The 11,897-nt window shown below is 51.6% G+C and overlaps 2 protein-coding genes across 2 annotated transcripts in view; both read left to right on the forward strand.

Moving 5' to 3' along the window:
• Positions 1 to 413: 413 nt before the first annotated feature.
• On the forward strand, positions 414 to 6,110 carry LOC103473069 (serine/threonine-protein kinase Sgk1). The gene is made up of 13 exons (XM_008423002.2): positions 414 to 582; positions 938 to 1,013; positions 1,579 to 1,642; positions 2,115 to 2,155; positions 2,233 to 2,290; positions 2,365 to 2,448; positions 2,525 to 2,656; positions 2,769 to 2,881; positions 2,955 to 3,078; positions 3,880 to 3,975; positions 4,057 to 4,212; positions 4,285 to 4,374; positions 4,925 to 6,110. Exons 1-13 carry the CDS (start codon positions 513 to 515, stop codon positions 5,087 to 5,089), a joined length of 1,269 nt encoding a protein of 422 aa, XP_008421224.1. The 5' UTR covers positions 414 to 512; the 3' UTR covers positions 5,090 to 6,110.
• Positions 6,111 to 7,441: 1,331 nt separating this feature from the next.
• eya3 (EYA transcriptional coactivator and phosphatase 3) overlaps positions 7,442 to 11,897 on the forward strand; it is an 11,794-nt gene continuing 7,338 nt past the window's right edge. Inside the window, exons 1-8 of the mRNA XM_017307388.1 lie at positions 7,442 to 8,031; positions 10,062 to 10,156; positions 10,431 to 10,480; positions 10,551 to 10,645; positions 10,771 to 10,851; positions 10,920 to 10,971; positions 11,495 to 11,592; positions 11,678 to 11,815. Of these exons, the coding sequence (XP_017162877.1) occupies positions 10,133 to 10,156; positions 10,431 to 10,480; positions 10,551 to 10,645; positions 10,771 to 10,851; positions 10,920 to 10,971; positions 11,495 to 11,592; positions 11,678 to 11,815 (538 nt within the window). The 5' untranslated portion in view covers positions 7,442 to 8,031; positions 10,062 to 10,132. The remainder of the gene's footprint in view (positions 8,032 to 10,061; positions 10,157 to 10,430; positions 10,481 to 10,550; positions 10,646 to 10,770; positions 10,852 to 10,919; positions 10,972 to 11,494; positions 11,593 to 11,677; positions 11,816 to 11,897) is intronic.

The raw sequence follows: 11,897 nt of genomic DNA on the forward strand, positions 1-11,897 counted from the left end.
TCAGTTATGTAACTGCAGGTTAGTGGAGCAGCTGGACGTCAGAGCTCCAGCCTTACGTAACCGCTGGTCCATAAGCCGCTCTGGGTCAGAACCGGCGGAACATCTGGGCTTCTGGTTCCGTAGAGGTTCCGGGGTCAAAGGTTGCAGATGTTGCAGCGCGTGGTGGCGCAGTCTGAGGGAGAGGAGGAAGGACAGAAACTTCATCATCTTCCTCCTTTTCATCACCGTCCTCCCTGCTGCAGCGGAATCCCGTGACGTCACGGCCCAGTTGCTGTGGTTACCGGTGACGCAGCGGGGGGCGGGGTCTGCGGGCACCACGTGTCCCTTATAAAGCGGCGCGTCGGGCTCGCGCAGCAGCAGTCTCGCGCAGCATCAGAGGAGATTCACCGGACCGTCGGAACAGGGTCGGAACCGAACCGCGGGAGGATTCCTGTTATTCCTGTTTATTTTCTGCCTCTGGAGATTCGGTTTGATTCCCGTCCGAACTGGGTTCCCGCTGCGCAGCGCTCAACATGGCGGTGACCGAGGCGGGATGCGACCTGACCTACTGCAAGATGCGGGGGATCGTTGCGGTTCTGACCGGTGAGCCTCACAGCAACCCGCACTCTACCGGGACCGGTACCGGCACCAGGCCCGGACCCGGCCGGCGCCTTCACCACACAGCAGGACTCTAACCAGAACTTTAGTCTGTTTTCACGGAAAATGTAAATTTAAATAGCGGAGCCAGTGCGCCTGCGCAGTAAGACTGTGACGGGCTGAATGGAAAAAGCCGCTGGGCTCTGCATGAATGGAAACTCGGCTGGTTGCGTAACTAATAAGCCGCAGCTTTGCACAAATCTTTAACAATCACGCAACTGACCGCAGAAAGAACGTTCAGATGTCCAGATCACAGTTCGGATCATTTTTAATCAGACCGGTTCTTTTTGTTTCTCTGCAGCTTTTATCAAGGAGAGGAAAATGGGTCTGAACGATTTCATCCAGAAGCTGGCGGCGACCCCGCACATCTGCCAGCAGTGAGTATCTGAGGGGCAAAGGCGGTAAAACTGCCCCGGTCAGGGGGTACAACTGGTCCATAACTGCCCCGGGTCAGGGGCTACAACTGGTCCATAACTGCCCTGGTCAGGGGCTACAACTGGTCCATAACTGTCCCGGGTCAGGGGCTACAACTGGTCCACAACTGCCCCGGGGGGTCAGGGGGTACAACTGGTCCATAACTGCCCCGGTCAGGGATACAACTGGTCCATAACTGCCCCGGTCAGGGGGTACAACTGGTCCATAACTGCCCCGGGTCAGGCTTCCTGCCCCCGCTGCTAATCTGCCTCCAGGAAGCCAGAATAGTCTCTAATCCCTGATGTTCTGGAGGTAAATCTGGTTGGGATTACGGTGACTCACACAGACCCGCCTGGGGAGAAAGTCAGACATCCTGCGGTGGCTCTAAGCCGATCCTCAGACGGGACAGGCTGGACTGGTGCCAGAGGTCAGCCAGAGGTCACCTGCTGACCCCTGACCTGCACATCCTGTGGTCTGATCAGAAAAACCATTTTAAGGTTTAATTTTTAAAATGTTTCTGTGCTGCAGCTCTGAGGTGAACCACTTCCTGAAGATGGATGAGAATCAGAACGAAGCTGAAGATGGAGGTCCAGTAAGTTCATCTCTTCACTTTCCACCTTGAGTTGAAATAAATCTGCTGCTCCAGCAGAGCTGAGCCGTAACTGATGACCTGACATTCTTATGCTGTCTGATAGCCAGGAGTTTGATATATTATCAAACTCCTGGCTTTAATACTATCCATATTTTAGATCAGGTGTTTGTCAGATTTTTCTGTTTTACTGATTTTTGGGATCTGCTGTAAAAACAATATTTTTTTTTTCTTCATTTAAATTCTTCCAAAAAATCCACATAAAAAAATCCACCAACTATTGTCAGAATGAACAGAAACATTTTTATTCTCTGAAGAAGCTGCAGACGTCCCATGAGGTGGGAAACGCTGCCACCTGCAGGTGGGAGTTGGCGTCATCAGAGCTGCTGGTTCTGATCATGTTTAGCTGGTTGGACCACCTGCTGGTTCTGGGTCTGTTTGGCTCCAGGGTTTATTTCTCCTGCTTGTGTTTCAGATGTACCTGAGTCCGCGCTCGTCGCTGGCTGAGGACGCTCAGTGAGTTTCTGCTCATTTCCTGTTTTATGAACTGAAGTCGGTTGTCAGACAGGAAGCTGATTTTTTCTGTCTGTCAGGATCAAACCGTGTGACTTCGACTACCTCAAGATCATCGGGAAAGGCAGCTTTGGGAAGGTGAGCGATCTGCGCTTTGCTCCTGGCGTCGTTTCTGTTTCTCCTCTGACGGTTCTGGACCTGGTTCTGCTCAGGTTCTGCTGGCCCGGCACAGGGAGACCACCAGGTACTACGCCGTCAAGGTTCTGCAGAAAAAGATCATCCTGAAGAAGAAGGAGGTGAGTCGGCGGCGGCGGCAGGTGAGCGGCTCCTGGTGGGACAGAGTGTAACGGTTCTGGTTCGGTTCTGATCCAGCAAAAGCACATCATGGCGGAGCGCAGCGTGTTGATGAAGAACGTCCAGCACCCCTTCCTGGTCGGGCTGCACTACAGCTTCCAGACCACCGACAAGCTCTACTTCGTCCTGGACTACGTCAACGGAGGAGAGGTCAGTGTGCAGCCGGGAGGGACCGGTCCGCTCCGGTCCGGTCCGCTCCGGTCCGGTCTGCTCCGCTCCGGTCCAGTCCGGTCCAGATGTTGACTCCGTCTGTTCCCTGCAGCTCTTCTACCACCTGCAGAGGGAGCGGGTCTTCCTGGAGCCCAGGGCCCGGTTCTACGCGGCCGAGATCGCCAGCGCTCTGGGCTACCTTCACTCTCTGCACATCGTGTACAGGTGAGGCTGCGCCCCAGCGCCCTCCGGTGGCCGCTGGGGGTCACAGGTCCTAATGCTGTCCGGTGTCCCTCAGGGACCTGAAGCCTGAGAACATCCTGCTGGACTCGCAGGGCCACATCGTCCTGACCGACTTCGGACTCTGTAAGGAAGGCCTGGAGCCCAACGGAACCACATCCACCTTCTGCGGGACGCCGGAGGTAAACGCCACAAAACATTTAATATCACATTTTAAATTAGTTTTCACATCTGGGTCCGGTTAAACTCAAAATAATAGAATCTATCAACAGGAAATATTCAACATGTTTACAGAAAGAGAAGATATGAATTTTAAAAACCATAAAATAAGAATGATCAACCTGTGGAGTGACTTTATGAAGCTGCATGGATGAAGAAATGAATAAATGTAAAATCAAAGAAAAGCTTCTGGATGGCTTTAAGGAAGATGGAGGCACATAAACCGCAAAATAATACAAAATATTCAGATATAAACAGCATAAAATGATGTTTTCTAGTGATTGATATAAAATACATTTTTATATCTGAAGGGTTTATTCAAGAATAAAGTATAAAACAGTGTAAACTTCTTCATCCAGTAGCCAACAACATCGTTGGGTTTTTGGACACTGTAAAAACTCACTCAGTATTTTTGTCTAGTTTCTGGTGTAAATATCTCATTTCACTTGAAATCAGACAAACAGGAGCTTTTTATGTAAATTAATCCTTAATACTGATTCTTTTTTGCCATATAAGTGACAGAATCTGCCAGTAAAATTAGTCATTTAAATCAATATTAAGGATTCATTTACATAAAGTTCTTATATCTTGGAGTTATTTCTTATTTCTTATTTCAGGTTTACTGAGACATTTGCTTTATAAACTAAACTAATTATAAATGAGTGTTTTTGCAGCGTTTGTCTTTATGTATATTTGCATGTTTTATGTTTGTTGGTAGTAAAGCATCAAACGCTTCAGGAGGTTTGTGCTGCTCTGTGTTCCAGTACCTGGCTCCAGAGGTTCTGCAGAAGCAGGCGTACGACCGGACCGTGGACTGGTGGTGTCTGGGCTCGGTTCTGTACGAGATGCTCTACGGACTCGTGAGTCTCACTCTGTCGCGTTTCTGCTGCTCTCTGTTGAACCGGCGGCTAACCGGCTAACGGGCTAACCGTCTCCCTCAGCCGCCGTTCTACAGCCGCAACACGGCGGAGATGTACAACAACATCCTGCACAAGGCGCCGGTGCTGAAGCCCAACGTGTCCAACGCCGGCAGGGAGCTGCTGGAGGGGCTGCTGCAGAAGGAGCGCTGCAGCCGGCTGGGGGCCCAGGACGACTTCGTAAGTCTGGCTGACCCGCCGCGGCGCCGTCCCGACTGGGACCGGACCTCATAGTGTTGTGTTTCCCTGCAGCTGGAGCTCAAGCATCACTCCTTCTTCTCCCCCATCAACTGGGACGACCTGATGGCCAAGAAGGTGGCGCCTCCCTTCGTCCCCTCCGTGGTACGGTCACACCAACATCTGCAGCTGGTTCTGATCCAGCCCAGAACCCGGGTCAGAACCAGCAGCTAGACGTTGAGCAGCGAATGATTCACTCTGTCTTTGACTGGAGAGCCATAAAAATGATCAGAATTTAATTTGTTTTAAGAGTATAAAATAGGTTCATTTTGAAAAGTCATATTTTCATCACGTTTATTTATAAATTTCTGTTTCAAACTAAATATTTAATTCACAAGCTAAATGTTGATCTCAGATTAAAATATGTGGCTCCAAACTAAACATTTAGCTCACCTATTTAACCTGAAGCTAAATATTGAAATTGGCTGCTAAGTTAACTACGAGCTAATTACCAGCTAACTAAATATTTAACTTGCTAACTAAACAATGTGCTTGTTTTGTTTGGAGCTAAATATTTAGCATGCTAACTAATTAGTTCATTTGAAACTGATATTTATACATGAAAGAAAAGAATAAAGGTAAATTTTTTAATGTTGGGCTAATGAATTGGAATTTCTCGCCCCGGTTCTGACTTCCGGTCCGCTCTGTTCTCCAGTCCGGTCCCACCGACCTGCGGCACTTCGACCCGGAGTTCACCCACCTGCCGGTGTCCGCCTCGCTCTGCAGCGACTCGGCCGCGGTGACCGGCAGCGTCCGGGAGGCGGCCGGAGCCTTCCCGGGCTTTTCCTACGGACCGCCGTCCGACCACGCCTTCATGTGACCGGACCGGTCCGGACACGAGCAGCTCTGGTGCCGACTCAAAAGCATCTGGGCTGGAGGGACTCATGTTGCAGCACCGACGGGCCGAACCGACCCAACAGGAGAACATGTGCCAAGTGGAGGCGTTTCCGGACCCGAGGCCCGTTTGGGCCGGTTCTGGAGCCGCTGGTGACGTGACATGAAGTGCCTGATGTTGGGACGGGTCCAGGAAGCTGTGTCGCCGTTTGGACCTCAGAGGAGGCGCCTTCGTTACCGGACCGGTTCGGTTCTGCTCGTCCTATTGGTGTTTTCATGCAGAAGCTGAATTGCACTCGAGGAAACGAGGGTCAAAGAGAAGCCGAGCAGCTCCGGAACCGAAGGGTCCAAAAGTCTCTGCTTCCGGTTCCGGGACCAAAGCGACGCTTCCCTCGACCCGTTTGTCCTCGACCCGTTTGCCCTCGACCCGAGGAGGAAACCTGCAAACGGTCTGACCCTGTTCACCTTGAACGACCTGCAGCTCTTCCACCTGTACATATCATAGAGGATATTCCCAGCTGGTTCTGATGGACTCGTGTCGGGTCAGAACCAGCGGTGACCCGGTACCGCTCGGTACTGTCCACCACCACCGTAGCGTCTGTGTTTATGCGTCACGTAGAGCAGAACTGTGTCGTCTTGTGCCTGATCCGTGTTGAAACATATCTCCGTCCCTCCAGAACCTTCTAGAACTTTAGTCTTACAGAAGTGCTTCGTTTGGTTGGACAGGAACCGCAGGCCGGAGCCGGATCCGGCTCGGTTCTGGAAAGTGCAATAAAATGTTCCCACAGAATATCTCCTGATCCCGCGTGGTTGTTCCTGATTGGAGAGCATCGTCACTCGGAGAGGAAATGTTCCCGGAATGAAACCAGTCCTGAAGTTCTTCCATATTTGGAAGTTTGTTTGTTTTTCTGTGTTTTTATTTTATGTAAAGCAGAAAATTGGCTCCTTGAAGTGAAACTCTGAGCTGAGGTCTGGATCAGAAATGCTAAATAAAACCTTTCAAACTCAACCCGACTGTTTCCTTTAATCCCACAGAAAAAAATGTTCCCGTCATTCCAGAGGAAATGAAAAAAATTATTTTCAAACATCACAAGATGCTGACATTCATCAACAGCTAAAAGCATAACGACCCGACTGCTGATGGATGATGAAATGAAAGAGTTCAGTCATGGATGGCGTCATGTTCACGCTTCAGTTCAGAGGCGCTGCTTCCACCTGGCCACCAGGGGGCTCCACGTTCAGCCTCATGTCTACAGTTATCTCATGTTTATTACATCTTTTAAATGCTTTTTAAAATAGAGAATAACTATTGGAGCTTAACTTGGGCAGTTTTAGTCATTATTACATCATCTTTAGTTGGTCCGCACCGTTTGTCACACGGAGTGGCGTAGGCTGCCGACGGGAATGACGTCAGACAACAAGACGGTTAGTGTCCCAGAAAAACACGAGAAGTGACGCATTTGTTGGTGATGTGGGCTGATGAGATGTCTGTGTGTGTCCTGTGGTTATTAATAGATATTCTAAAGAATAAAACTACATTTATGGTTTCAGAAGCTAAAAAATGTCAAACGGAGATTTAGCCTAATTGAAAGAGTTTTATCCTAAGATCCTGGGAGCCAACATGGAGGCAGTAAACATGACGGGAAAACTTTCTAAAACTGGACATTTTATACAGATTTGCTTAGTTAAAATGCCCCATTTACAGTTTACTGATACTTCCATGTTTTGTGCTAAAGTGTAGAAATGTTGTGGAGCTAGTTTCAACACAAATAGGTTTTTCTAACAAACATGAGCCGTAAAAATAAGGCTACTATTATCACATAGATCCATTATTTTAAAAGTCCAAACACATGGAGTTTAAAGACAGTTTTTCACATAATTCAAATGCGTATCTCCAGCTGGCGTGCCAGGCGAGAGGCGGGGTCACCTGGACAGGTCGCCAGTCTGTCACAGGGCAACACAGAGACACACACACACACACACCTAGGGACAATTTGGAGAGGCCAATTAACCTGACAGTCATGTTTCTGGACTGTGGGAGGAAACCGGAGTACCTGGAGAAAACCCACCATGCACAGGGAGAACATGGAGACTCCATGCAGAAAGACCGGGAATCGAACCCAGAACCTTCTTGCTGCAAGGCAACAGCTCTACCAACTGCGCCACTGTGCAGCCCATAATTCAAATCTGTTATGCAAAATCAAAGACCGTGAAAAATGAGCATTGGTCAGAGGGGACCTGCTCAGTTGGCTGACCTCTACGCTTCAACAGCCCATAACGTTTTTCTAAACATCATTTTAAAAATATATTTGCATGTTACGTTACCAAGACACATGGATATTTCCATTTATTGATTTTCTCAAAAACTGGTTTGCATTATGTGAAACTCTGAGATAAACCTGAGACACAAAACGCTGACAGACCCGGTACCAGTTCTGCTCTCCATGCTCTACAAAATGCTCCGAATTCACAGAATGACCTTCTGTGATGGCAGAACAACTCCTCTTTGGTGGATCGGGCCCCAAATCGGTTTCAGGCACACGGCCCCATGGCTGTAAATCCGTCAACAGGATCCTGATCGCAGCGATAAAACATCTCAAACTGCTCATGTTTGGGTTTTCTTGTTCATTTTCAGGATCATTTTCTTTACTTTGAGTCTCCTGAAGGTCTGGGAAGTCTTCCCGGGTTGATGAGCAGCAGCAGTTGCTTCCTTCTGGCAGGATTTGACCTCTGACCTCGCTCCTGTTCCCTCTCACCTGTCAGCCGTCATCCCGACAGCGACCTCAGAGATGTGAGCGTTCTGCGCATGCGCTGTGGATCCCGTAGGAGCTCCTTCCTGCCAGATAGTGCTCCCTAACAACAGACAAAGCTTTCCTGCGTGGATTCCCGGGGAGAGAGTGGATCGAGGATCCCGGATCCCCTTCCATGGTAAGGCCGGGCTGCGGTGTCCGGGCGGGGGGCTGCCTGGGAGCCAGGGGTCACGGTTTCCCGCTCCGGGGGTCGGAAGCTGACACACGATGCCTGGTGGGACCGACTAATCCCTGGAGCAGAAAACTTTCCCACCCTGGTTCCGCCGGAGCATTGAGTGGTTGAGTCTGAATTATTCCCAGTCATGAAGCGTCGGGCTGCCGCCAGCGGCGCAGCTTCGCCCGACAGAAGGAGCCAGAAAGGAAGTTAGCTTCAGCTGGCTGACGTCAGGACTTTGCGTTCCCGTTGCTGGGTGCAGACTAACTCCTGGCGCGGTCAGCGGTGTTCCGGTCCAGATCTATGTGTCGGTCCGGTTTCCTCAGATGAGCTGCTTCTTTCCAGGAATTAGCCGGGTTCATGGCTGCACCCTCACTGTGTGCTCGGTGGGGTGTATTTCCTGGAGCCAGCTGTCTAGCAGCAGGATGTTTACCTGCGGCCAGGTAAACAGAGCCGGTTCCGGGCTTAAACAGGTTCGGGTCCAGAACCTCTATCCCTGCTCAACACCTGAGTCAGATTCTCCCACATCATCCGGTTCTGCGGAGACCTGGTTCCGATCCAATCCAACAGTCAGTCAGAACCACCAACTATGACCCACATCAGACTGGGCCCGGTACCGGTTCTGCTCTGTATCTCCTGAGCTGATAACACCTTCACTCCTCTCCTCAGTCCACCATGAATGACCTCTGCTGATTTATTTATAACTAGTCTTGTTTTTCTCAAATCTTCTGAAACCTTTTTCACCAGAACCGTTACTAAAACATGGGTCCATTATACATCTGGACCCATCTGGGGCAGCAGAACCCGCAGAACCCGGCCCCCCCAGCGGTTAGTGAGATGCAGTCCTCATACTTAATTACAGCGACTCAGAGACGCTGATCAGGGCCCAGTCGCCCTAAAGACCAACGTACCTGGACAGAACCCGAACCCGCATGAGGAGAACAGAACCCGAACCCGCATGAGGAGAACAGAACCNACAGAACCCGAACCCGCATGAGGAGAACAGAACCCGAACCCGCATGAGGAGAACAGAACCTGAACCCGCATGAGGAGAACAGAACCCGAACCCGCATGAGGAGAACATTTCCACACCAGGACCAGCTGGAACTGAACCACAGGGCGACCCAAACCGTCCGACTCCTGATGGTTTACATTCAGACTGGATGGATGCATCGGTCCGTCTCCGTCCGTCCTTTTGTCCCTCCATCCATCCGGAGTTGTCCTGATGTCAAACAGGAAGTAGTTTCCTCTGAGGTCATTGCTGATGTCTTTCCTTCTTGGCGTTGGGTTTGGAGGTTGGAGACGTTCTGCCAGTTTCTAAGACTTGGAAGCATCAGCCCAGTTCTCCCCAGTCACCCGGTGCTGGTCCAGTTCTGGTTCTGTTGAACTGCTTCGCTGTCTTGAACCCTGGTGAACTTGATGAATCTGTTTTCAGCTGGTTTTTCCGCTCTGGCCTCCTTTCCGAGCTGTTGTGGAGTTTAGTGGTCCAGTTACCTAAAGCTTGTGTAAGTAGTGACTGTGGCTGAGCGGACGGATTCACGCGGCACGTTTCTCTCCCAGAACGTGTTCGGCGAGGAGCCGGCCGACACGTCTGGCGGTTTTAAATGAGCCGTCTGACCCACTTTGGGCCTCTCGGCATTATGTCAGGGAGATAACGGCTGGGCGCCTCCAGCTGTGGCCGATGGACAAATCCAGGTTAGATCTTATCCGGCCAGGCGAGTGTCGCTGCACCTGGGCTCATAATGCTGGGTGGAGATGTTTTCCCTGAATGTGGGTTAGGCCTCGTGTAAGGCGGCCCGCTCCCCTAATCCACAGGTCACCGCCGTGATGGAGACGCTGGTCAACGCCAGGTCCACACGTGCCCCACCTGCAGGTCTCGTGCTGCAGATCAGAGCGAGGCGCCGCACTTCCTGTGACTCCAGGCGGGGCTGCTGGGTATTTATGGGGCAGGAGGAGCGGAGCCGCCTCACAGCGCCGGTGTTTGTGTGAAGCAGGGTCCAGAGCGGCGGTCCGACTGCAGAGCGTAGCTGAGCCTGGAGACGTGGCGGCGCGCCTCGCCGCAGAGATGGACGACCCGCAGGAGCTGCCGGTGAGTCGCAGCGCGGCTAACGTAGCGTTAGCCTTCAACCGCAGCTCTAATCTGACTAAATCTGGTTTCAGCTTGAAATGCAGCCGGTGACACAAAGACTCATTCATGCTTTTATTCTGGAGATGTGATGTAACGATTTCACATCTGAACACGTAGAACTGGTTTAAAGTAGTTGGAGAACAGCAAATAATCTGTAATCTCCAGTTAATCTGAACGATCGTAAAATAAACGTTTTCGTTCCGATGCTGAGACTCGGCTTGTTCGGTGTGTTCAGGCCAAGAAGGCGAAGCTGGAGGCCGACGGGGGGCAGGAGTCGCAGCTCAGGTTGGATTATCATCATTTCTCCTCAGATTAGCATTAATCTGTAACTCAGATGAAGGGTCTCTGTTCTCAGGGGTCTGAGCTCAGGCGGGACTCCAGCTGCTGCTCTGGCTTCATCGGAGGAGGACGGCTCCTTCTCCGCTCTGTCTGCGGCCCGGATGGACCCAGGTGAGCAGAACCAGAACCTCTTCCTTCCTGTTTCCAGATGTTCTTGGCGTTTTCTCTGAGCCTGCTGTGGTTAGCATGTTGCTGCAGCGTGTAAAGACGCCTGCATGTCGTCGTTCTCCCTGCAGGGGAGCCGGATCAGGCGAGCGGCGCCAGAGGAGAATCGGACCGGCCGATCGGCGACGCCGTCGACTCGTTCTCCCATCCAGGTACGGCGCCGGCGCTGAGGAAGCTCGTGTCTGGACCGGACTCACTCAGAACCTATTCTGTCTTCCAGATGGCGACTCGGCCCAGTCCGACTACAGTCAGCAGGTTTACCAGGAGGCCAGGTGAGATTCTGACAGAACCGGCCCGGTTCTGGAGGCCCACTTCGGTCCTGGGAGTTCATGCTAACATTTGGTTTCTGAACGGTTTTACATCAGGATGAATGAATCTGCTGCTGTTTGTTTGGTGGCAGCGATGCAGCAAAGGATTGTGGGACGTTTAACTGACACAGAAGAGATCAATATATCGGTTATCGATCATATCGATCGGTTCATCCTGATATGACTGCAGAGGATTTAAATAAATAGTGATAAAGTAAAAGTGAAGCTTCTGAGAAAATGTTTGATGGGATTTTAATCAGTCACAGCTCATCTCTGCTCAGGCGGTTCTGGTCGGGTTCTGGTCGCAGCCGGGCCAGAGCCTCAGACTCCAGGTCGCCCCCTTGAGGAGAGATGTGTAGTTTGGTTTCAGAGCTCCTGTCCAGCAGGGGGCACCTGCAGCTGGTTGCCATGGGGACCTCTCTCGGGTCCAGTTTGTCTCTGATCTCACTGTGCTGTCCTCTGTGTTGCCATGGCGATGCTGCTCCAGCCCTGCAGTGACGTCCTTCAGCAGCCAGGTGGCGTTCCAGTCCGCCGTCTACTCCTCCTTCCCTCAGAGCGGTCAGACTTACGGCCTCCCGCCCTTTGGTTAGCCCCGCCCCTTCCTCCCGCAGCACCATGGCTCTCTATGCCTCCGCCGTGCTCTGACCCCACCCTGCTGCGCCCCCTGCAGGTGCGCTGTGGCCAGGTGTGAAGACGGAGACGGGGCTGCCTGAGGCGCCCCCCAGTGGCCAGACGGGGTTCCTCAGCTTCAGCACAGCCTACACCTCCACCCAGCCGGGCCAGCTGCACTACTCCTACCCCAGCCAAGGCGAGCTGTGCGCACACACACACACACACACACACACACCCGCATGCACACACACACACATACGCACACACACACACACACA

This window comes from Poecilia reticulata, linkage group LG11 (assembly GCF_000633615.1).
Source record: "Poecilia reticulata strain Guanapo linkage group LG11, Guppy_female_1.0+MT, whole genome shotgun sequence".
NCBI classification, from domain to species: Eukaryota; Metazoa; Chordata; class Actinopteri; order Cyprinodontiformes; family Poeciliidae; genus Poecilia; species Poecilia reticulata.

Excerpts from the sequence above, each read along its gene's own strand:
- LOC103473069 (XM_008423002.2), top strand. The coding sequence starts at position 513 with ATGGCGGTGACCGAGGCGGGATGCGACCTGACCTACTGCAAGATGCGG. Across the intron at positions 583-937 it reads GATCGTTGCGGTTCTGACCG|CTTTTATCAAGGAGAGGAAA; the intron begins GTGAGCCTCACA and ends GTTTCTCTGCAG. Across the intron at positions 1,643-2,114 it reads AAGCTGAAGATGGAGGTCCA|ATGTACCTGAGTCCGCGCTC; the intron begins GTAAGTTCATCT and ends CTTGTGTTTCAG.